Source organism: Danio rerio, chromosome 3 (assembly GCF_049306965.1).
Source record: "Danio rerio strain Tuebingen ecotype United States chromosome 3, GRCz12tu, whole genome shotgun sequence".
NCBI classification, from domain to species: Eukaryota; Metazoa; Chordata; class Actinopteri; order Cypriniformes; family Danionidae; genus Danio; species Danio rerio.
Genome location: NC_133178.1, coordinates 67,055,001 through 67,082,500, shown reverse-complemented (window position 1 = coordinate 67,082,500; position 27,500 = coordinate 67,055,001). Strand labels below are relative to the sequence as shown.

Sequence of the window (27,500 nt, the reverse complement as noted above, 5' to 3'; positions counted from 1 at the left end):
TTTGGAAGCTGATAACCAATATTGGCCGTTACTAATATATTTCAAGCCAGCATTTTGAATCGATAATTGATATTGTTTGAAACGGATATATTTCAAACCAATATTTGGAGACTAATACTGATATATTTAAACTGAAATTTAAAAGCTGATAACCGATATTAGCAGATACTGCTATATTTTAAACCGATATTTATAATATTTGGAAGCTGATGACTGATATCGGCCAAAACTGATAAAATTCATTCTAATATTTGGAAGCTGATAACCGATATTTAGCCGAGACTGATAGATTTATAGCAATATTTGGAAGCTGATGACTGATATCGGCCAGTATTGATAGATTTTATTCCAGTATTTGGAAGCTAATGACCAATATTGACCGATACTGATAGATTTTAAATCAGTATTTAGAACCTAATGACCGATATCGGTTGATACTGATAGATTTTAAGCTGATATTTGGAAGCCGATAACTGTTATCGGTCGATACTGACAGATTTTAAATCAATATTTCGAAGCTAATGATTGATATTGGCTGATACTGGTAGATTTTAAGCTGAAATTTGAAAGCCCATAACTGATATTGGCTGATACTGATGGATTTGAAGCTGATATTTGGAAGCTGACAGCTGATATTGGCCAATGCTGATAGATTTTAAGCTGATATTTGGAAGCCAATAACTGATATTGGCCGTTACTGATAGATTTTAAGCTGATATTTTGAAGCCAATAACCGATATCGGCCCATACTGATAGATTTTAAGCTAATATTTGGAAGCCAATAACCAATATCGGCCGATACTGATAGATTTTAAGCTGATATTTGGAAGCCAATAACCGATATTGGCCAATAATGTTAGATTTTAAGCTGATATTTGGAAGCCAATTTCCGATATCGGCCGATACTGATAGATTTTAGGCTGATATTTGGAAGCCGATAACTGATATTGGCCGATACTGATAGATTTAAAGCAATATTTGGAAGCTGATGACTGATATCGGCCAGTATTGATAGATTTTATTCCAGTATTTGGAAGCTAATGACCAATATTGACCGAAACTGATAGATTTTAAGCTGTTATTTGGAAGCCGATAACTGTTATCGTCGATACTGACAGATTTTAAATCAATATTTCGAAGCTAATGATTGATATTGGCCGATACTGGTAGATTTTAAGATGAAATTTGAAAGCCCATAACTGATATTGGCTGATACTGATGGATTTGAAGCTGATATTTGGAAGCTGACTGCTGATATTGGCCAATGCTGATAGATTTTAAGCTGATATTTGGAAGCCAAAAACCGATATCGGCCCATACTGATAGATTTTAAGCTAATATTTGAAAGCCAATAACCGATATTGGCCGATACTGTTCGATTTTAAGCTGATATTTGGAAGCCAATTACCGATATCGGCCGATACTGATACATTTTAGGCTGATATTTGGAAGCCGATAACTGATATTGGCCGATACTGATAGATTTTAAGCTGATATTTGGAAGCCGATAACTGATATCGGCCGATATTGATAGATTTAAACCAATATTTGGAAACTGATGTTTTTAGTCCTGGACAAACAAAAAATGTCTTATTTTCAGAAATAATGAGTCAAAATGAAGTGAGTTTTCCTTAAAACAAGCTAAATAATCAGAGAATAATCTTGTTTTCACTTTGAAATAACATTATATTTCAAAACTCTAAGTAAAAACACTTATTTTGCAGTGCAGCAACGTTTCTCCCTACTGTCATTCAACGTATTGAAAATGTTCACAAGTGTGTACCTTTGTTTAATAAAATGAAGTGTTTTTCCTCCACTGAATGGTAGGTCGCTCTTCATTCTGTGTTTGTGGCACAGTGTGGCGTTTAAGTAATAAAAGCCACTCTTCTGATGTGTAAATAATTCAGTTTTCTCTGTCCTCTAACAGAAAGGTGAAGAGCCTGAGGAAGGAGTCTCGAGTGAAGGTATGAGACCCAAACTAATAACAATGTTTTTAATGTACAATAATCAGAAATGTTACAGTACTGAAATATCAACTGAGTTGCAAAAGCCAGAGTTAAACCCTTTAGAATGAGCCTGTACCTCTTTACTCTGAAATCTTGACCAATGTTTATAAAGCAAATGTTAAATGTGCAATAGCTTCAACAAATTGCTTTAAAAACCCAGCGTTGTGTTCATATTTTTGATTATGTTTATTTATGCAAATGTTTTGTTCCAATTTTGTTCCACTTTATGTAGTGGAATGACAAAAAACTCAACATTAAACTTAAGAATTGATCTGCCATGTAATTTGCAGTTATGCTGGAATAGAAATAAACATAAATGCCAGTAAAACTGCTGTTATCACTACTACTACTACTACTACTACTAGAAACTGCAGATATCTTAAATATCCTCTCACTAATCCTAATGTTAAACCGATATTTGTTGTCTCTTTAGAGTTCGACAAGTTCCTGGAGGATCGGGCCAAAGCTGCAGACCAGGTTTCTCCTCTGGGTTCTCCTGGAGACCCCAGACCTCCTGTCAGTTCGTCCAGCAGCAGCCGCAGAAAGACCGAACAAATGGAGGATAATCTCTTTGCCTTGTAGAACAGTGATGGAGATACGAGTCCAGTAAACGCAAACATATTCTCTCCAGCAGCTTCAACACGCCTGCTGCTCCTTCACACAGTTTTACAGCAGCAATAGCATCTAACATACAGCACTGTGAGGATTCTGCTTCTTTACAGCGATTATAAACACAACAGAGGACAGTTCATCAAGAAACGAAAATTCTGGCATTAGTTACTCACCCTTATGTTGTTTCAGAATCATAAGACTCATTTATCTTCAGATCACAGTTGAAGATCTATATAAGGATATTTATAAAATTAGATTCAATGTCAAGAGATTTATTTAAAACACATTAGACTATGGATGCAGCGATATGAACATTTTTGCAGGTACAACAATATCCAATTTATTTTTATGCAAAATATTTACTAATATATCACTGAATGACTAATTATGGCTGATACAATTTATTTTCAAGTCATATTTGGAAGTTCGTAACTGATATTGGCTAAGACTAATAAATTTTAAGCTGGTATTTGGAAGCCGATAATTGATATTGGCCGATACTAATATATTTCAAACAAATTTTTGGAACCCACTGACCAATATCGCCTAATACTGATATATTTCAAATTGATATTGTTAGCCGATAATCATAATCAGCCGATACTAGTATATTTCAAACTAATTTTTGGAATGCAATAACCAATATTGGCCTGATACTGATATATTTTAAGCTATTTTTTAAACCAATATTTGGAAACCAATACTGATATTTGTTAAACTTAAATTTGGAAGCTGATTACTAATATTAGCAGATACTAATCTAATAACAAATATTGATCGATAGTGATATGTCATACTAATTTGTGGAATACGATAAACGATATTGGCCGATACTGATATATTTTAAGCTGAATTGTAGAAGCTGATTATCAATTTTGGCCGTTACTGATTTATTCCAAACTAATCTGATAACCGATATAGGCTGATACTGGTATATTTCAAACCAATATTTAGAATTTGATTATTGATATTGTTTGATAGTTATATATTTGAAACCAATATTTTCCAGATAGTGCTGATGTTAACTGAAATTTGGAAGCTGATAACCGATATTAGCAGATACTGCTGTATTTTAAACTAATATTTGGAATCCAATAACTAATATTGGCCGATACTGAAAAATTTCAAACTGAAATTTTGAAGCCGATAACTGATCTTGGCTGAAACTGATAGATTTTATTCCAATATTTGGAAGCTGATAACTGATATTGTCTCATACTGATTTATTTTATTTTAAAACCGATATTTGGAAGTTGTTAACCGATATTGGCAAATATTGATTTTAAACTAATATTTGGAAGCTGATAACCGATATTACCCTATACTAATAGATTTTAAACTAATATTTGGAAGCTGATGACCAATATCAGCCAATACTGATATATTAAATCAATATTTGGAAGCTGTTGAACGATATTTGCTTATACTGATAGATTTTAAAACAATATTCGGAAGCTGATAACCGAAATCGGCCAATACTGACAGATTTAAATCAAAATTTGGAAGCTGATGAGCAATATCGGCCAATACTTATAGGTTTTAAACCAATATTTGGAAGCTGATGACCGATATCGGCCAATACTGATATATTTAAATCAATATTTGGAAGCTGATGACCGATAACAGCCAATACTGCTAGATTTAAGTCAATATTTAAAAGCTGATAACCGATATTGACATACACTGATAAATTTTGAACCAATATTTGAAAGCTGATAATCAATATCTGTCGATACTGATAGATTTAAGTCAATATATCGAAGCTGATAACCGATATTGACCTATACTAATAGATTTTAAACTAATATTTGGAAGCTGATGACCGATATCAGCAGATACTGATATATTTTAAACCAATATTTAGAAGCTGATGACCGATATCAGCCAATACTGATATATTTAAATCAATATTTGGAAGCTGATGACCGATATCAGCCAATGCTGATATATTTAAATCAATATTTGGAAGCTGATGACCGATATCAGCCAATGCTGATAGATTTAAATCAATATTTGGAAGCCGATGACCGATATCAGCCAATGCTGATAAATTTAAGTCAATATTTGGAAGCTTATAACCGATATTGACCTACACTGATAGATTTTGAACCAATATTTGGAAGCTGATAATCAATATCTGTCGATACTGACAGATTTTGACCATATTTGAAAACCATAAACCAGTATCTGCCGATACATACATTTTTGACACGTGTCTACAAGAGGAGAGATGACATGAGAGCACACATTTTCAATATACAAAAATAAACAAAAGTCTAATGTGTCAGGAAGGATATGGGAGTGAGTTGTTAATGTCAGAATTAAATTTTTTCTTTAAGCTGAACGGCGCAGTCTAAGCGATGTCTTAAGCCAGCATGTAGCTGAAATAATTGCTCATTGCTTTTGAATAACCAATAAGCAGTTGAGTAGAGCAGTTTGTTTTCGTGTTTATTGTTCATTAATGAACTAATAATCTGAAGCTTAAAGTATACTTCGGTTTTTACAAAGAAAATGTCAATGAATCTCCAATGAAAATGCTAAAACGGGAGACAAAAATCACATTTAAAAGCCGTCTCATACTTCACTTTCTCATTAAATCTTCTGTCCAATTAAATGCTTGCTAGTGTCTGACAAACCCCACCCCTTTATTCTAATTGGCTGTTCATTCGATGCGCTTGAGTTCAGCAGCTCTCACTGGCAGAGCTGAGTAAAAAACAGCACGTTTTTTGAAAGAGGGAGGAGCCACTGTATGCCCCTCCCTCTCATCATATTTTAGTTGACATCACATTAAAAACGTTGAATAAAAAGTGCACATAATAGTCACAATTTTCTGAAATATTGGATTCAGATACACAACTACTCGTCCAATTATCTCCATTCAGATATTCAGTGATGCTTACGCTATAATGTGATTGGTTATCAAAGCACACATGATCCGCATTGGCCAATGTCTCCAAATAATAATAATGTCAACTTGTTTGGTCAAATAATAATGTCCACTGTTCATATAAATGTGCAAACCCAAGTATTCTTTAAGCTTTAGTGTCTGCCGTTGTGTGAGGTTGATCATTTGGGCGAGAGACAACCGTGATTGGCTGGTCTGAGGAAGGTAAATGAATACATTCTTGTTAATTAGCATATGCAAATGACCAAAGACAGAAAAACACTTGTTTCCCATCTTAAATGAAGAGATTTGGACTCTTTCTGAAAGAGTTGTCCATGCCGGTATTAACAGCTTCAAATATAGACAGTTTGAGGGCATTTTAAAGCACTGTGTCTAGAGAAATGCATCTTTATTTCACAGTTTTTCCTCAATATCTCATTCCAAAGTAAAGGAAATATATATATATAGTGTTCATCATATATGAGTTCACCACTCACTGAGCTCTCTTTTAAATTAATGATGCTTTACAGTAATATATTTCTGCATATACATTAGATTAGTCTGTACCAAAGGCAAAACTGCAGCTAATTTAAGAAAATAACTGAAGATCTCAGTGCAAAAATGACTACACAATTTAATATTTGTCAGAACAAATCATGACAAACACAAACATATCAAATTTAGTTGAAAATTAACACTTAAATTGTAATAATATGTCATAATGTTGTTGCTTTTACTGTTATTTTAAATCAAATTAATGCAGTTTTCTTTAAAAAAATTGACCAACCTGAACTATTGGAGCTCATTAACCCTTTAAAATTAAATAATTGTGGTTTATTTAATGTAGTAAATGTTACTTTTACTCTACATCATTAAACTGTGATAAGAGAAAGTAATTAATCAACTAAATAAATAAATCAGTGGCTCATTAGTTTGATATATATATATATATATATATATATATATATATATATATATATATATATATATATATATATATATATATATACAGTGGGGGAAATAATTATTGGACACGTCACCATTTTCCTCAGAAAACATATTTCTAAAGGTGCTGTTGACTTGAAATCTTCCCCACATGTTTATAACAAGCAAAGAAATCAAATCTAATTAGTTTACATATGACGTTCTGTGTATAAAAATGAAATGACGCAGGGAAAAAAGTATTGAAGAGATGAAGAAAGGAAGGTGCAGGAAGGCAGTGAAAGCCCAGACAGCAGCTGAAATCTCTCAGTAGTTCTTCAGCAACCCTCTGCCAGGGTGGACATTTCAGAAAGATATTGATCCAAGAAAACTCAGATGCTTTCAGAGAAAGAAATTCAAGCTGTAGAAAGGCCCGGCCAATCCCCTGATCCGAACACGATAGAGAATACAGAATAAAGCTCAGATTTGATAGACGAGACTCACAGAAGCATCAAGATTTAGACTCTCTGTTGAAGTCTCATTCATTCTCCATATGAGAGGCGTCTTTAAGCTGCTTAATACTTATTTCCCCCACTGTATATACATATAGCATATTTATTTCTTTAGTTTTTGGAGTGAAATATGACTAATGTTTCTTAATTACTCATAATACTGATTGTACCACAGAAAAATTGGCACATTTGTCCAAAAATCTGGATATTTTATATTGTTTTGCTTGACCTAACTAAGAATTAGCCTGACGGCAACTGTACAATGTGTCTATATATACATAAATGTGTATATAGGAAAGTTTGTCTTCGCTTTGGTGTAAATGTTTGATTGCGTCCCTCTTTTTATTTGTGTGTGATTTTGCTATGGAGGTTTACATTGCAGTCGGTGTACGGTCTCTAATCGCTGTACGCTGCTTTATCTGAATCATGCTAAATATTGCACTGCTATTTTCCCAACAGCCCGAGCTTAATGTTTAACTGGATATTTCAGCCCAAAAATCGAGCTTTTGCTGAAAGTTTGCCCTCAAACATTACATTACTTTCTCATCAATAAAGCAGACGAAATATGTAAACGTGTGAAATAAAGTCAGGATTTTCAGATAGAAACTCTTCTTGTAAGTTTTTTTTTTTTAATTCCAAGTTTACATCTCTCAATTTTGAATTTAAGTATTATAATTATGCGTTTAAATCTGGATAATGCAAGTCTATTTCTCAATTCTGATGTTAAATATCCTAGTTATGAGTTTTGAGTAAATTTGGATATTCCAAGAGTATATCTCTTTATTTTTTCATTTAAATCTCACAATTCCAACATTATATCTCTCTATTCTGAATTTACATTTCACAAAACAGCTTAATGCTTTCATTTCTACTCTCAAAAGACATTGTGTAATGTAGGAAGGGCTTAAAATGCTGTGTTTTATCAGTAAAAGCAGCAGTTTAGTGTGTAAAACACTGGACGAGTGTTAATTTAGGCTGTACTTGAACACTTGTACTTGTACAGTTAATAGATTAACTGTAATCTGCAAAGACAGTTGCTGTATCCAAAATCGCTCCATATACCATGCGTTATTTGAGGAAGCAGCCATTTCTAGTTGTGTCCAAACCATAGTAAGCGTTCTAATGTGCACTTAATCAATCCCACAGTGCACTCTTTTAACAAGTGAACAACCAACATACACCTAACAGCTAGAAAACACCTAAAATACACTGTGAGGGCTTTCGCGCCAAATGATTTCCCGCGTCTGACCACAAGATGGCGGCCGTATAGCGCAATCCTGTCAGGGAACGATTGAAACTGAAATATCATTTAATTAAAGTGACGTTTGTATACATGAGAGAACTCAAAAGTCTTTGTTTCATAGTAGACAGCTCGCTGAGTGTTATAAATCTATCACATGATCTTTATAATTCGTCTGAGGGATTTATTAAGCAGCAATACACAAACAAAAGGCATTCAGTGCACTCAGTAGTGCTCCAAATCACTAACTCGTTTCATTCACTATTTTAATATTAGTGAATGAGGGTGTGAAGGTGATTTCGGATACAGCAGTGTTTTGTGTTGAATGAGTGAAGTGTTATTTCTGCTTTATCATTACTGGGATTAACTGCTTCGATGAATGTCGCCATCTTATGACGGTAAAAGTGACTGTTTTGATGATCTCATCATGTCTTACATGTATTTTAGAATAATGAAATGTCATAAAAGTTTCCTGTTGTCAAATGTATCGATTAATCCAAACTATTTTATTAAAGTGATTTGCTTAATGCAAACATGTCTGTGGTGTGATTCATACTGACGAGCTCATATGAAATTAATCTCATTTATCTGTTGTTCTGAAGGTTGTGTTGTGAATAAGTAACTTTTTCACAGCAAAATAATTCAACATTTCCCAGCTTAGAGATGATGGAGGGATGGAGTTATGGTTGGTTGGATGGATGGAGAGATTGATAGATGTGTAGAATGATGGATTCATGAATGGATGAATGGATAACGAGATGGATAAATTAATGGAGAGATGGATGGATAGAGATGAACTGATGGATAGAGAGATGGATGTATTGATGGATTAAGATTGATGAATAAATGTATAGAGAGATGGATGATGGATTGTGAATAGAGAGACTGATAGATGGATGAATAGACAGCTGAATGGATGATATATAAGGTATAGATATAATATAAGGCTTATGTACATCCATCCATCAATCTAAATCCATTCATATCTATCCATCCATCCCTCTATCCATCCACTAATATACATCGATCCATTTCTCTATATCCATCATCAATCCCTCTATCCATCCATTCATCTATCCATCAATCTCTCTATCCACAATCCATCCATCTCTCTAAATACATTCATTCATCATTCATCCCTCTATCCATCCATCCATCCATCTCTCTATCCATTTATGATCAATACCTCTATCCATCTATTCGTCTCTCTATCCATCCACCCATCAGTCTCTATTTACAATCCTTCGTCCGTTCATCTCTATCCATCCATCCAACTGTCTATCCACCAATTCATTATCCATCTATCTCTCTATCCATCTATCATCCATACCTCTATCCATCCACCTCTCTATTCATCCATCCATCTATCCATCAATCTCTCCACAATCCACCATCCACCTCTCTGTACATCCATCTCTATCCACCAATCCATCGTCCATTCATCTCTCTATCCACAATCCATCATTCGTCTCTATCCATCCATCCGTCTCTATCCATCCATCCATCTCTCTATTCATCCATCCATCTGTCTATCAATCTCTCCACAATCCACTATCCACCTCTCTATACATCCATCTCTATCCACCAATCCATCATCCACCCATCTCTTTATCCATCCATTCATCTCTCTATCCACAATCCATCATCCATCTCTATCCATCCATCAATCTCAATCAATTCATCCATCTCTCTATACATCCAGTCATCATTCACCCCTCACCCCATTCATGATCCATACCTCTATCCATCCATCTGTCTCTATTTACAATCCTTCATCCATCCACCTCTCTATCCATCCATCCATCCATCTATCCATCAATCCATTATCCATCCATCTATCCACCAATCCATTATCCACCACCTCTCTATCCATCCATCCATCCATCCATCCATCCATCCATCCATCCATCCATCTATCCATCAATCCATTATCCATCCACCTCTCTATCCATCCATCCATCCATCCATCTATCCACCAATCCATTATCCATCCACCTCTCTATCCATCCATCCATCCATCCATCCATCCATCTATCCATCAATCCATTATCCATCCACCTCTCTATCCATCCATCCATCCATTTATCCACCAATCCATTATACATCCACCTCTCTATCATCCATCCATCCATCCATCCAACCATCAGTCTCTCTATTTAAAAATCATTCATCCATCTCGCTATCATCCATCTATCTGTCCACCAATCCATCATCCATCCATCTCTCTATCAATCCATAATTCATTGATCTCTCTATCATTTATTTCTCGATCCCTCTATCCACCAATCCATCATCCATCCCTCTATCCATCAAGCCATCAATCTAAATCTATTCATCCCTCTATATCCATCCATCTCTCCATCCATTCAACCATCCACCCTTCTGTCTGTCCACCTTATATACGCCTTATATCCACCCGTATATATCTGTCCATCCATCATCCATACCTCTATCCATCTATTCATCTCTCTATCCATCAATCTATTTACAATCCATCATCTATCCATCTCATGTACATCCATCCATCTCTCTATCCATCAGTTCATCTTTATCCATCCATCTCTTCATTAATTTATCCATCCATCCATCTCTCTATACATCTATCTATCAACCTGTCCATCCATCCAACTATTACCTCTATCCCTCCATCCATCTCTCTTTCCGTCGATGCATCCAAACATCCACCCCTCTATCTATCCACGTAGAAAGACAGATTGATGTATAGAGAGATGGACTGACAGAGGGATGGATAGAGATATAGAGAGATGGACTAATTATGCTAATATATAATTATATATCAATAGTTAATATTTCATGTTCATTTGACAGATTCTTCACCAATATCAGTCTATAATGTTAATGTGGACTCCTCACCCACTGAATGAGCGCACAGACCTCCCGTGTGTGTGTGTGTGTGTGTGTGTGCTGCGCGGGTGTTACTCTCGGTCATTGACACACTTGTGTTGTTATCTGTATGTGTGTGTGTGTATGAGTTCATCATATATGAAACGCCTCCATTACTGTTGCCCTCTATAAACACAGGCAGCTAACGGGCTAACAGCTCAATCCATCCGAGTTTACATCCATTATCTTCACGTTCCAGTGTTTATCATCAGTTGTGCGTCTTTAAATGTGTGTCATGTACCTGAAACGTGTGTGTTTCATTAATATACACCCATCAGATGTTCTGGTTTACTCAATGTAAACCTCTCTCTGCTTTATTAATCTGATTCTAGCAGAGAAATACATGATGTAACCGCGGAGCCACACGCGTGACGTCACATCACCCCACTCGCTTTCTGCCTCCCCATTGGCTGGTTTCTCTGGTTCTACAGGCGGAGTCATCGCTAGGGCTCAACCTAGCGTGATCGTCCAGATCCCACCCACTGCTCGATTGTGATTGGCTGACGGAGACAAGCCCTCTGAAGTCCCGACCACGCCGTTGCCCGCTGAGATTTTGTAAACAAAAGTACATTTATTTTGTATTTATTGTTAATAGCACACGTTACACCACAAAACAAGGAACAAGCATCAGTGAAAAGCACTTATAGCATTTATTAAAATAATAAAAAAAGATAAACAAGGAAAGTATGCGAGTATATTATATATAATAGACATTTTTTATTAACACACAGTAAGTCTCAGAGTACTAGAATAATAACGAACGCGATTAGATTGATGACAAAATAAAACAACACGTATTAACAACAATACTAACACAAAAGCCATTCTATATCGCGTTAAAAACAAATTAACGTATCATATGAGTAACTCCATTAGCAGTTAGCTTTTAAGCGTTATATGTGTATATTATTTTCTGTCAAGCACTATATTTCAACGCTGCATATCAACGGCAGGTTTTCATTATTATTAAGCTCAAAGTTAGTGTAATTACATTATATGTATACAATAACAAGGGCGACGTTTGAAGAAGGTTGCTGGTTCAAGCCTCAGCTGGGTCAGTTGGCGGTTCATTCCACTGTGGCGACCCCAGACTAATAAAGGGACTAAGCCAAAAAGAAAATGAATGAATGAATACAATAGCAAATAGGGATAATAATCATCTTTTCTAATGAAAAGTCACACTAATAAAACAAAGAAGAAAGAAACTAAACAGACAGGGGTAATTGAATATGCATTGAAAAAGCAAAACTTACAAGTCATATATCTTTTAATGTTTTATATTTATAATATTGATTTACCAGTCAACAATATAAGATTGTAACAACTGTAAACATTATAAAAATACAGAAATTGTGTTACAATATGCAAATATACTTTAGTAAACAAAAACATTAATTAAACGAATAAAATAAAACTATTTTACATTTTAAGCTACTTTTCGACTTTTAAAAGTTTTTTTGTTGATTTTTATGCCCATCAATAATAAAATATCGGAGTTATTTAGAAAGATAGCCAGTGTTGGAGAATGCCGCTTGACAGCGCGCCCGCCATGTTATGAAGCGTCAAGTTAAAACACGAGCTCTGATTGGTCGTCGGGCGCGTCAATCAAACATTCGCCTGGCTCTCGGCGTTAGCATGCTAATGTGCCAAGCAAAACTCCTAAGTCAACTTTGCCTTGAGCAGCAGTATGGACGCGAACGCGAGCTGACTAAAAGTTGAACTAACCGACAGCCAAGTGAAATCGTCGCACGACAGCATGCTTTCTCGGACGGAAAGCGCGGGAAGCTGCTAGTTTTCATGGAATAACGCCTGTTGTTGTTGTTGTTGTTGTCGTCTCGAGTACTTTTTGAAAGAGCATCCGAGGACAATGAATCTGTCTTTTGACGACACTTCTCTGGACACTCTGGACTCCAGTTTGTCTCTCCATGACCCCAGTGATATCGACACTGCCCTTCTCAATGACATCGACGGTAAAGCAGCGTTTATTCACACTCGCGTTTCTGATCTCCAGCTGGAGAACGCGCATATCTGTGCTAATAGTGCTGTCAGGTGTATATGTGTGTGTTTATAATGATAACCGCACTCATGTTTATTATCTATACTCGCAAATAAGGCCACTGTGTGGTTATATATAGGATCATTCACATATAAGAGGAGTATTTCGCTTGTGAAATGAAAGCAGATGAGATCAGTGGAGTGATGCTGGGGAAATGCACATTAACATGGGAAGCATATATGAGATGTGCAGGTGTATGATTGACACGTTAATAGTGTGAACGCGTTTATTAAAGCTGTTATTAGACTGTAGACAGCCTTCATTGTCTGGCAGCAGGAGTTGCATTGGGAGCAGCCCCGCCCCCCTTTGGAGTGACGTCACGCTAGGTTATTATCGGACATTCCCTGCTTGCTTAAGGGCGAATATATAAACGCTTGCTTTAGGCTGTTCTGCTTTAATGTACGTATTAACAACACTATTATTATCTATATTAGTTAAACATGACCAGTCTTGTAAATCAAACCTAAATGCGTTGTATTTAATAAAAAAAAAACACATTTCAACGCGGAGTTATCATGCTTAGTGTTACTAGTGGAGCTGCAGTTGTGTGTTTGTGTACAGGTGTGTACCTATAGCATTATTTGGTAAATGTGCAGCAGGTGACCGACAGTAACCCCGATCTAAAGCGGACGATGTCCTATAGTAACCCCCGTCACGCATTTCCTGGCCTCTGATTGGCTGAGCGCGATCACCTCATACAAACACACAGGCCATGCGTGTGCACAGTGAAGGAGTCTTGTGTTATAGGGGGTCACGTGGATGGAAATCATAATTTTGAGCAGTTAATGGTGTTATTTATTAATTTTTGCACATACATCAGCACCTGTATTAGCAGTATATTATGAATAATAAAGAATTAACAATACTGCATTGTGTAGACACACTCATGATAATTATAATGATAGTAATAATAATTATGATTATTGTTATATTTAAATTAATTGTAAGATGTCTCCATAAACTATAATATAAAATGTTCTGTGATAATTTGTAATATGCAGGTTATGGTGTAATGTGTGTAATAATAATAATAATAACAAATAATCATCTTTATTATTTTTCTTATTATTATTATATTAAAAATGGTAAAATTAGTGCATGAATCTTAATATATTATGTAGTGCAATTATTTGTAATATGTATGTAAACAGTATAATGTGTAATACGTGCATAACATGCATAATTAATCAGTTAAATGTGTAACTTAATTTTTTTGGACCTATATTAGCAGTATATTAAGAATAATAAATAATTCACAATATAGAGCAGGGTGTAGACACACTCATGATGATTATAAAGATAGTAATAAATATCATGATAACATTAATAATAATAATTACTATATATAATTAAATTGTAAAATGTGTGCTTGAACTATAACATAATATATATTGGAATTGTAATATGCAGGTTATGTGTGCAATATTTGTAATAATAATAATAATAATAATAATTAATTCATCATTATTAATATTATTATGCCTAAAAATGGTAAAATTAGTGCATGAATTATAATATAATATGTAGTGTAATTATTTGTAATATGTATGTAAATGGTATAAGATGTAAAACATGCATAACGTGCATAATTAATCATAATGAAAACAAAAATTCATTATTATCATCATCATTATTGTTATTTTCTTCATCTTATTATTATTATTATTATTATTATTATTATTATTATATAAATTATAAGATGTGTGCATGAACTATAATATAATGTAATATGTACTGTAATCATTTGTATGCAGGTAGTGCTGAAATATGGAATATGTGTAATAACAATGATAATAATAATTCATCATCATTATTATTAATTTTCTTATTATTCTTATTATTATACCTAAATCAAAATTGATTAAAAATGAGCACAAGACTTATAATATATGTAATGTGATCATTTGTAATGCATGTAAAGGGTGTAATATGCATTATGTGCATGATATTAATGATAATGATAATCATAATTAATTCATTAAAACCATCATTGTTTTTCTTCATCTTCTTTTTCCTCGTCTTCTTATTATACTTAAATCGGTTGTAAGATGTGCGCATGAACTATAATGTAATATGTAGTGTTATCATTTGTAATATGCAGGTAATGGTGTAATATGTGAATTAATAATGATAATAATAATTAACTAATCATTATTATCTTTATTTTTCTTTTTCTTCTTCTTATGCCTAAATCAATTGTAAAGTTAGTGCATGATTTACAATATAATATGTTGTGTGATTATTTGTCATGTGCATGTAACTGGTATAATTAATAATACATGCATAATATTAATAATAATGATAATCATATATAATTCATCATCATCATCGTTATTATTTTTCTTCATATTATTATTATTATTTTATATATTTATAATGATATAATCAATTGTAAGATGTGCATGATCTATAATATATGTAGTGTAATCATTTGTTATATGCATGTTAATTGTGTGATATGCAATATGTGCAAATTAATAATAATGACAGTCATAATAAATTCATCATCGTTATTGTTGTTCTTCTTATTATGCCTAAATCAATTGTAAAAAAAAATGCATGAACTATAATATATGCAGTGTAATTATTTGTATATGTAATATGTGCATGACATAAATAATGATGACAAAATTAATTCATCATCATCATCATTATTATTATTTTTATTCATATTATTATTATTATTATTATATAATCAATTGTAAGATGTGTCTATGAACTATAACATAATATGTAGTGTGATCATTTGTAATAAGCAGGTAGTGGTATAATACGCAATATGTGTAATAATAATAATAATAATAATAATAATAATTAATCCATCATTATTGTTATTGTTCTTATTATTATGTCTAAATCAATTGTAAAATTAGTGCATGAATTATAATATAGTATGTAGTGTGATCATTTGTTGTGCATGCAAATGGTATAATTAGTAATGCATGCATATTAATAATAACAATAATTAATTATCATCATCGTCATTATTTTCTTCTTCTTAATTTTATTTTTATATAATCAGTTGTAAGATGTGTGCATGAGCTATATTGTAATATGTAGTGTAATGATTAGTAAAAGGCTGGTAGTAATGTAATATGCAATATGTGTAATAATAATAATAATTCATTCATCATCATCGTTATTATTATTTTGTTATTAAATACACTGTGATATAGCCTGGTTTGTTAGTTTGTTGGATCGCTTTGCTTTCTCACTACAATCTATCCACTCCAGAGTTCACTTCAATCGAGCCGAGACCACCTCGTTCAGGCGGTCCTTATTATCGAGCCCTGATTTCCTCTAATGTCTGTTCTTCTGGAGAAAGTCTGATGTGTTTATTTGTGCTAGAATAACAGCAGTGTTTAATAGTGTTAAAGTCATGTTAAGCTCAATATTATTCACCCCTTCAGCAATATTAGTGTTGGATTGTCTCCAGAACAAACCACTGTTATACCATGACTTGCCTAATTACCCTAACTTTACCCTAATTAAGCCATGAAAACACACACACACACTGTTGATGTTCATGAATTGATTATGCGCCGGTTGCCACAGTTAATTCTGTCATTGTGTGTTTCTCTGTATCCGGCTGTAGTTTATTGCGTGTCTGCTTGTGTTTGGATCATGTGATCGTGTTATCTGTGATGCCTCGTCTTTATTACTGGCCTTTATCATGATCCTCCTGAGCTTCATCTCATCAACCTTATGCATTAATTAGCAATCAGACTCATGATCTCAGTTTGAGCTACACTGGGTCATTTCTGGGTCAGATCTTCCCAATTCCAGGCTTAATGATGCGTTACTAATTATAACAATATGAATAACAGATCTGATTGTCAGTTTATGCGCTGATAAGCAAACTGTTTATTTTGTAGATCAGGGGTTCCCAAACTTTTCAGCCCGCGACCCCCAAAATAACAATGCCAGTGACTCACGACCCCCAATATCCTCTGAGGTGGTTATAAATACAGAAACTTTGCATGCAATTAAATTTGTGTCAGTGCTTTAAATGTGCCAGAAAGTATAACCTGATGTTATAAAATCAAAATGCATCTGACGCTATTGCTGCCTTTAATATAATGTAATTACCCCAGGGGTCGCAGTTCAATAAAACTAGTAGCTATAAGCTACTATAGTAACTATATAGTAACTATAAACGACTATTTTTATTGTCAGTATAGTTATGGATAAAATATGTTAATTCTTATGGTTTAATAAAAATAAATAGATTTTTGGAAATCACCTGGCCACCCCCCCTTCATTGCCCTGAAACCCCTCAGGGGGTCCCGACCCCCACTTTGAGAACCACTGTTGTAGATAACTGACCAACAAAAATACATTAAAATGCCCAACAAGTTATAACAAACCGAAATTGTTCCAAAAAGACGTTTTTTTTTTTTTTTTTCAGATAATAATAGATAATTTCAGAAATATATGAACTGTGCGGGTGGATGATTTGCTTCGCTGGAATATAAGTATTTAATTAATGCTTCACTGTAATTGTTGTATCACAAACCTCTGTGTTATATTTGAATATGTTTACTATAAGTCTTAAGGCTGATTTATACTTCTGCGTCAAACGCCGGCGTAAGCTACGGCGCTGACGCATAGCCCTTCGCCGTGGCCGTCATCGTCACTGACGTGCACCTCTCAAAAAATGTAACTACACGTCGCAACGACGCGTAGCGTAAGCTCTGTGATTGGTCGGCTTGGTAGCGCTGACGAGTCTGGGCGGGACCGAGAGCCGCGCGAATGGTGCGACGCCGCGCGAGCGATTGTTTACAAGTGTGGAGTCCCGTGAAGGAGCTCCGGATGGAAAGTTTTGTTTTGTGTTTACCTCATAGTTAAAGTTGTTGCACGTCCGCCGGTTCCTGCCTCAAAATGAGCGAGTTTGAGCCACTTGTACATCCTGGAAGTGTTCAGGAAATGCAAAAAAGTAGCGAAGAAACTCGACACAGAGGAACATTTACACCTCACTGCCCACTAGCGTTCCGGAAGTGTTAATGCAGACCGACAGAGACAGCAGCAGAAATATAAATGCACAGCTGCGCGCGTTGCATGCGCCGTGGGTTACGCAGGTCACTTGACGCAGAAGTATAAACCAGGCTTTAGTCTGTTCGTTCTTTTATATTTTTGTTTCTTTCTTCATCAGGTCCTTTGTTCTGTCCTTCCTTTATTCATTTGTTCATTCCTTTGGTCCTTCCTTCCTTCATTTGCTCGCTCATTTGTTCTTTCGTTCATCATTTTTGTTCCTTCCCTCATTAGGTCCATTCATTTGTTCCCTCCTATCTTCCTTCCTTCTTTTGCTTCCTTAGTTTGTTCAGTCCTTCCTTGAATCCTTCCTTCATTCATTTGGTCCTTCCTTTCTTCATTAGTTCAGTTCTTGCATTTTTTATTCCTCCCATTTAGCAGTTGTTTAAGGCCGTTTGGTGATTTTAATCATCATACAGTCGACTTCCTTTTTAAAATTTTATTTATGTTTTTTTTTTTTACAGGCGACATCTATTTTTCCTTCAGTGACATCCAGTCTATTAAAAGTGTGTGTGTCCGTGTGTGTAAATATTTTGAACATCTTTTTGGACATGTTGAATGATTCTGCAAGGTTTGCTGCATTTATAAAGCGCCCGTGTCTTGATGTTGTTCAGTATCTTGTGATTTACTTTCTATGTGTGATTTGATTAGGCAGGAATAACTGGACGGATTTCTCAATTTTAGCTAATCCCCATAGACAAGAAAGTAATGCAGTAGTGACTGCCGGAGGAAGGAAAGTAGTGCAGATACTGCTCTAAAAGTGTACTCAAGGGAAAGTTAAAGTACACATTTTTAAAACTACTCAGTAAATTACAATTCCTGAGAAAAGCTACTCGGTTGCAGTCATACGAGTATTTGTAATTAGTTATTTACACCACTGTCACCAGAACTGTAGAAACTGTATTATGCTTATCATGCTTAAAAAAAGCAGCACAGTATTGGATCAGATCCGCATCGGTCGATACTAATTTGGGTTTCGAGATCGGATCGGTTCCAAAAAAAGGCATCAGTGCATCCAAACTTTATTGGATGAAACCGTGCTGTTTTTATTTAAGATTGTCATACGGTCAGGTTCTGAGAGGAACCCATAGCTGACCGTCTCCCTGTCCGTCTGTCTGCCTGTGTGTTTGTTCAGATATGCTGCAGCTGATCAACACTCAGGACATGGAGTTTGGGCTGTTCGATCAGGCCTCGTTCCCGGCTCCGGCGGCTCCAGCACAGGAGCAGCTTCACTCCAGCCCCGCATCTCCTGCTGCTGCTCCTCTGCCCGCCGCCCCCTCCATCCTCAGCTCCAGCCCACATCTGGATGCCCTGCTGGGACCCCCCATCAGCCGCAGCTCCTCCATCCCCACAGATAAAGCCTTCCAGCCGCACACCTTCCAGCAGGCTCCCCTCGCCCAGGTCAGCTTATTTATTGATTATTTATGAATTATAGAGGATTTATTTATTATTACTTATTCATTGATAATCGAGTATTTATCATTTGATTATTGATTATTTATTAATTGTTGATTACTTATTCATTGATTCTGTATTGATTATTTGTATTGTAGTGATTTTTGATGTATTAATTATCTATTTATTGATCATTTATTTAACAGTTATTAATGTTTTATTGATTATATGATGATATTAATTATTGTTTATTTATTGATTATTTATTATTTGTTCATTATTTATTGAAATGTTAAATGTTTATTTAATTTTTATTTATTATTTAATTATTGATTATTAGTTATATAGTTATTAGTTGATCATTAATTTTTGATTATGTGATGATTATTTATTAAATAATTATACATGATTTATTTATTGATTATTCGTTGATTATTGATTGCTTTATTTATCATTAATTATTTATTTGTTAATTATGTAAATTGATTGTTTATTGATTATTTTTTAATGATTATTGGTTATTAGTTGATTATTTATTATTTATTATATATTGATTATTTATTTATTTATTTATTGATCATTTATTTATTAATAATAATGATTTATTTATTGATTATTGGTTATTTATTAATTATTAGTTCTTTATTTATTGATTACTATTTATTATTTTTGTTCATTATTTATTGATTATTGATATATTACATATTTATTAATTATTGATGATTTATTTATTGATTGTTGCTTGTTAGTTAATTATTAATTATTGATTATTTAATAGTTATAGATTATTTATACGTTAGTTATTCATTAATTATTGATTATTCATTTGTTATTGATAATTTATTATTTATTTGTTAATTATTGATTATTTATATTTTATTTATTGATGATTAATTTATTGACTATTGGTTTATTGTTGATTATTTATTGACATATTGATTGTTTATTTATTGGTTATTTATTAATTATTGACGATTTATTTATTGATTATTTGTTGATTATTAATTATTTATGGTCTACTGATTATTGATTTATTGATTATTGATTGATTAATGATATTTCAGGTGAACTCCACACCTGCAGCACTGCAGACCACCCAGCCCAAAGCTCAGCCTGCTCCGTCTGCCAGCCTACAGCCCTCCAGCCAGACGCCTCCATCAGCCTCCAGCAGCCCCCAGCAGACTCTCTACAGCTCCTACACCACACACACCACCTACACCCGTGAGTTTCACATGCATCTGCCTTACTAAATATTTATTTATTAAGTTTTTGCATTTACATTCCTAATCATAAGTGTTAATAACTCATTTCTAATAACTGATATGTGTGACAGCACATCATATTAGACTGGATCTTCTTTAAGACACTAGTGTTCAGCTTACAGTGACATGTAAAGGCTTCACTAGGGTAATTAGGGTAAAGTTAGGGTAATTAGGCAAGTCATTGTATAACAGTGGTTTGTTCTGGAGACAATCCAACACTAATATTGCTGAAGGGGCCAATAATATTGAGCTTAAAATGACTTTAACACTATTAAAAACAGCTTTTATTCTAGCCCAAATAAAACTAATAAGGCTTTCTCCAGAAGAACAAACATTAGAGGAAACACTGTGAGAATGCCATGATAATCTGCATTATGTCAATCACAGTAAATCTCCTGTTTGTGTTGGCGATGTGTCTGAGCTACCAGACGTAACACTCCTCTTATCTCACCATAAACACGACAGGTACATCTATTGAGGCTTAATCTCAAAACTGATAAGATAATTAGTGCATTTAACTGCAGTATAACTGAAACAGCTGATACAGAGTGTGGGAAAAGTTTCTATTTGCACACAATTTAAAAACAATTAAACCGATGCAAGTTTTAGATTGATGACTACACTTATACACTTATATATATATATATATATATATATATATATGTTTGTGTGTGTGTGTGTGTGTGTTTGTATGTATGTATATGTATAAATATATATATATATATTATATATTTATATATATATATATTATATATATATATTATATATATATAACAGTTCTGTCTGGTTCTCAAATCTGATTGGCTGATAGCCATGATATATTTAAGTGATATCAGCACCCGTACAGCCTCTTTACCCTTTGTGTATTACTCCGCCCTTTACCAGGTCATAGTCGCAGTTCTTTACCCTTTGTGTATTACTCAGCCTGCGGCCTCGTGCCAACGCACGCCTCCCACCAGTGCCGATATACAGCCATATCGCACTGCTACGAGTGTGATATTGCTCAAATATACACTACCGATCAAAAGTTTAGGGTTGTTTTTTATCTGTCTATTAAGGTGGCATTTATTTAATGTAAAAAAAAAAAAGTTAAATTGTTAAATATTCATTAAATATTTATTTATTATTTACTGTGTGTAGTATATATATTAAAGACTGTTTATTGTATGTTTAATTCTTCCGATATTTACTCAGTAATTACCTAAATGTACTTTTGCTGCTTGTTCAGACTACTATGTAAAATGAACAATTCTAGAGTTTTGTTTGGCTTAATTGTTTTATATTTAATCAACTTAAATTTGTAAAAACAATAAAGTTAACTGAATCGATTTGTTGACAGCATAGATATATATAGTGTATATTAGAGCTGCACAATTAATCAAAAAGGTCGCGATCTCGATTCGACCCCCTACAAGATCTTAATCCAGCATTTCTACCATTCTGTCAGTCATATTTTCAAGTTCGGTAACGAAGAAAAGGCGGCAGCACGAGTCTACACATTGTTTAAATACGTTGCTCAGTGACATGCACACTTACAAAGGCTGTTGAAAGAGTCGCACACTGTATTTATAAGATGTAATTCACCTAAAAATGTCATTTCTGTCTTCATGTAATGATGTATTTGCGGCCGCGTAATTACACATGAGCTGACCGTCAGCTGTTACCACAGGGAGAGCGGGCGTGCGCCCTACTTAATGATAGGTGGCCGCACGTGCGTCTACTTTAGTGAACAGAACCTGCATAGGCTGTGAATAACAGGTAATAAAGTTGTAAATAACATTCAGTTTGTGGCACAGAGCGATCGTTTGAGAGAATGAACAGCACTTAGCGGTGAAAATGAAACCGAAAGCAGAGTAATTTTAGAGTAATTATTTTGACAAGCATGTGTGTATGTGTATGTGTGTATATATATGTATATACGTATATATATGTGTATGCTATATACATAAAAATTCACAGTAATAAGTCTCGTCACAATAATCAGTAAAATCATGAAATAAATCATTAAACAAATGAATAAAATCTGTCGCGCCTTCTTTCTAGGTACAGAATCTGATTTACTTCCTACAAATTATTGTTGAACGCATTGGTAGAGCTGCGACTATGACCTGGTTTTGGACAGTTCGTAAGCACACTAACAATATTACAGCACCTCAATGTGAAGGTTTTGGCTTAGAATTATTGCTGTTTTTTGCACTTTAAATACTAGTGTGTTTACTGGTGTTGTTTACGGTGTGTTTTTTTATTATTAAAAGTTTTGGATTTTATATTTAATTGATTTAATTGAATTTAATTTAAGACACTTTAGTGTTAAATATGTAGCAGCATACTGTATGTGATTAAACTTGGTGTTTCTTTGGCTCTGTTAAAGCCAGCCACATCAAACCCGGAGCTCTTTTGTGAAAATAATACTAAATCCTATTTTAAAATCCACATTTTGATCAGAAACATACATTTTTCCCCCTTCAAATGATGCATCCCTGAATGAAGTTCTACTTAATGTGAGTTCATTTAATTGAATGTATAATTATGTTGTTATTTCACATCTGAGGCTCACCTTTCCTCCAGTTAAAGTCTGTTCAGATTATTCATTGTGCAGTAATTACACACACACACACACACACACACACACACACACACACTGATGAGTAATGCTGGTGATGTATTCCACTGCTACGACTCCGTCACGCATCACCTTTGATCTGATCTTTTGAAGTGGCGGTGATCGATTATAAAAGGCTTTGATTGATTACAGTATATATGCTGTCAGTCCTGGAAGCCTACTGACCTTTCACCGTACACACTCTCATATGTGTGTGTATGTTTCTGTCTGCTTATCATGTAGGCTTAGATAATGTCTAGGAGAGGTCAAAGAGAGAAGACAGCATCACACAAGGAAAGAGCAGAGTTCACACAGTTCCTGTCAACTGTTCATCCTCACCTCAACACTGTAGAAGATTTAGTGCAAGTGTTGCCATGCGTATAGCCAATGCTGCTGATATGGCATTTAACATGAATGAATGAATGAATGAATGAATGAATAAATTAGTGAATGAATGAATGAACATTATTTAATATTTAGTACAGATTTTGCCATGCATATAGCCAATGCTGCTGATATGGCATTAAATCATGAATAAATAAATAAACAAATGAATTGATGAGTGAATGAATGAATGAATAAATAAACAAGTATTATTGAATATTTAGCACCATAAATGTTGTCATGCATGTAGCCAATGCTGCTGATATGGGATTAAAACACGAATGAATGAATGAATGAATGAATGAATGAATGAATGAACAAACATTATTGAATATTTAGTACAAGTGTTGCCATGCATATAGCCAATGCTGCTAATATGGCATTGCAACATGAATAAATAAATGAAAGAATGAATAAATAAACAAACAATATTGAATATTCAGTACAAATGTAGCTATGCAAATAGCCACTGCTACTGATATGGCATTAAAATATGAATGAATGAATGAATGAATGAATGAATGAATGAATGAATGAACTAACATTATTGAATATTTAGTACAGATTTTGCCATGCATATAGCCAACGCTGCTAATATGGCATTAAAACACGAATAAACAAATGAATGGATGAATGAATGAATAAATAAGCAAACAAACATTACTGAATATTTATAACAAATGTAGCTATGCAAAGAGTCACTGCTACTGTTATGGCATTAAAACATGAATAAATGAATGAATGAATAAATAAATAAATGAATGAGTGAATAAATAAACAAACGTTATTGAATATTTAGTACAAATATTGCAATGCATATAGCCAATGCAGCATTAAAACATAAATGATTGAATAAATATATAAATAAATAAATAGATAAATAAGTGAATGAATTAATAAATAAATATATAAATAGGTGAATGAATTAATAAATGAATGGATGATTAAACATGATTGAATATTAGGTACAAGTGTTGCCATGCATATAGCTAATTCTTAATTATTTATGCAACAAAAAATACTCAGTGATTTCATTTATCCATGTTTAATAATTCATTTTGAAGTTTCTTTTTCCTCTTCTCTGATTGGTTCTTGCAGCTGTCACTCAGCAGAGCTCGCCTCAGTCAATTCCGAGTGTCTCCGCCTCTCCACAGAATATTCAGCCAATGACGATCCAGAGTCTGTCGGCTTCACCAATCCTGACGGCATCCTCCAGCCCGCCCACACAGCCCCTCCCCCCGCAGGTGCAGCAGCTGCCTGTGAGTGATCTGATTGGTCTGTTCCTTAAACAAATCACTGACATGTCTGCTTTTGAAATATCTGTTAATATTCACCCCCTAGTGGCCGTCATAGGGAATTTATTAACAACATTATTTATTTTTTATTTAATTAAATATATCCTTAACTTGTTTGTCATTATATATTCAGATATAGTTAGTGTTTAGTGTTGAATTTATGATATTTATACATATTTATACATATGTATAATATACTGAATAACAATAATGGTCACACTTTACAATAAGGCTTCATTATGTATTCACTAATGTAGTAATAATGAGCAATATTTATACATGTTTTAATATATTTTCTGAGCATTGTGTGTGTTTGTAAAGCAGCTTTACGTGCCGGTGAGATCATATCATGTGTTTTTGCAGGTTTTGTTGCAGCCGCAGTTCATTAAGGCCGACTCTCTATTGCTCACAACTCTGAAACCGGACGTGACGATGGTAACGACAGTAGCATCGCCCTGCATTACAACACTCACGTCTACAGCGCCGGTCCAGAACACCCCACTGCAGGTTCCCCCGCACACACATTCACACTAAGAATAACAGGAGGGCAAAAAACATTGACTGCCATGTAGAATGCGAATTTAAATAAAGAAATGTATTGTTATTTTTACACTTTGCATTGCGGTTTTACATATTACACTTTAAATTGCATGTGTATTATGTAAAAACCGCAATGTAAAGGGTAAAAATAGCAGGTCCATCTCAGTTTATTTGGTAAGTGTGACCTGCTGATTCCAATATTTACTGATTCCAATTTTTTTCTAAAAGAAGAGAAAAAAGAGGAATCTGAATCGTCAAATATCGGTATCGGCAGGTCACACTTACCAAAAACACTGAAATCAGAATCAGTAAATATCGGTATCGGCAGGTCACACCAAAAAAAAAGGAATCAGTAAATATCAGTAATGGCAGGTCTTGCTTACCAAATATCGGTATCGGCAGGTCACACACACACACAAAAAAATGAAATCGAAGCTGTCAAATATCGGTGTTTGCAGGTCACACACACAAAAAAATTAAATCAGAATCAGTAAATATCGGTATATGCAGGTCAAACTTAACAAAAAAAATTAAATCGAAATTGTCAAATATCGGTATCGGCAGGTCACACACACACACACACACACACACACACACACACACACACACACACACACACACACACACACACACACAGACACACACAAAAAAATGAAATCGAAATCAGTAAATATCGGTAAACGCATTTCAAAATTAACAAAAAAACTGAAATCAGAATCGTAAAATATCGGTATCAGCAGGTCACACTTAACAGAAATCAGAATCTGTAAATATCGATATTGGCAGGTCACAATTACCAGAAAAGCAGAAATTGGTCATTTGACCTGTTGATGCTGGATTCGATTTACTGATTACGGTTTCAGTTTATTTGGTAAATGTGACCTGCTGATACCGATATTTGACGATTTCGATTTCAGTGTTTTTGTTAAGTGTGACCTGCTGATACCGATATTTGAAAATTTCACTTTCAGTTTTTTCCGGTAAGCCAGATCTGCCGTTACTGATATTTACTAATTCTAATTTTCATTTTTTTGGTAATGGTGACCTGCCAATACTGATATTTGACTATTTCGATTTCAGTTTTTTCTGTTAAGTTTGACCAGCAAATACCGTGATTTACTGATTCTTTTTTTTTTTTTTTTTGTGTGACCTGCCGATACCGACATTTGACGATTCCGATTCCATTTTTTTTTTTTAATTTATTTATTTATTTTTTTTGGTGTGACCTGCCAATACTGATATTTGGCTATTCTGATTCCTGTTTCTTTTTGGTTTTGTTTTTTTGGTAAGTGTGACCTGCCAATACCGATATTTTCTAATTTCTATTTCCATTTTTTTGTAAGAAAAAACAGGAATTGGAATCATCAAATATCGGTTTCGGCAGGTCACGCTTACCAAAAACACTGAAATATAAATCTGTAAATATTGATATCGGCAGGTCAAACTTACAAAAAAAAAATTAAATTGGAATCGTAAAATATCAGTATCGACAGAACACACTTAACAGAAATCAAAATCAGTAAATATCGTTATTGGCAGTTCACAATTACCAGAAAAACAAAAATCGGTAATTTGACCTGCTGATGCTGATATTTACTGATAATTATTTCAGTTTATTTGGTAAGTGTGACTTGCCGATATTTGCAGATACCAATTTTTGTTTGTGACCTGCCATTAGCGGTATATGTCGACTCTGATTTCCTTTCTAAAAACTATAATGGACAGCGTATACAAACAAAAATTACTAATTTATTCTATTTTTGTTTTCAATAATAATAATAAATATGAATTAAAATTTAATGTGAAAATGATTTAAAGTAGTAAAAAAATGCATTATTGTTTTGCAGTTTCATTTC

The 27,500-nt window shown here is 34.0% G+C and overlaps 2 protein-coding genes across 2 annotated transcripts in view; both read left to right on the top strand.

Moving 5' to 3' along the window:
* Positions 1-8,708, top strand: part of tom1l2a (target of myb1 like 2 membrane trafficking protein a) — a 35,733-nt gene extending 27,025 nt beyond the window's left edge. Inside the window, 4 exon segments of the mRNA NM_001351677.1 lie at positions 1,928-1,964; positions 2,440-4,624; positions 4,676-6,438; positions 6,465-8,708. Coding sequence (NP_001338606.1) covers positions 1,928-1,964; positions 2,440-2,588 — 186 coding nt within the window. The 3' untranslated portion in view covers positions 2,589-4,624; positions 4,676-6,438; positions 6,465-8,708.
* A 4,049-nt stretch (positions 8,709-12,757) lies between these two features.
* The window catches only part of srebf1 (sterol regulatory element binding transcription factor 1), a gene marked incomplete at its 3' end in the record, with an annotated part of 26,776 nt that continues 12,033 nt past the window's right edge, over positions 12,758-27,500 (top strand). The window contains 5 exon segments of the mRNA NM_001105129.1: positions 12,758-13,049; positions 19,302-19,567; positions 20,626-20,782; positions 24,908-25,068; positions 25,468-25,611. Of these exon segments, the coding sequence (NP_001098599.1) occupies positions 12,947-13,049; positions 19,302-19,567; positions 20,626-20,782; positions 24,908-25,068; positions 25,468-25,611 (831 nt within the window).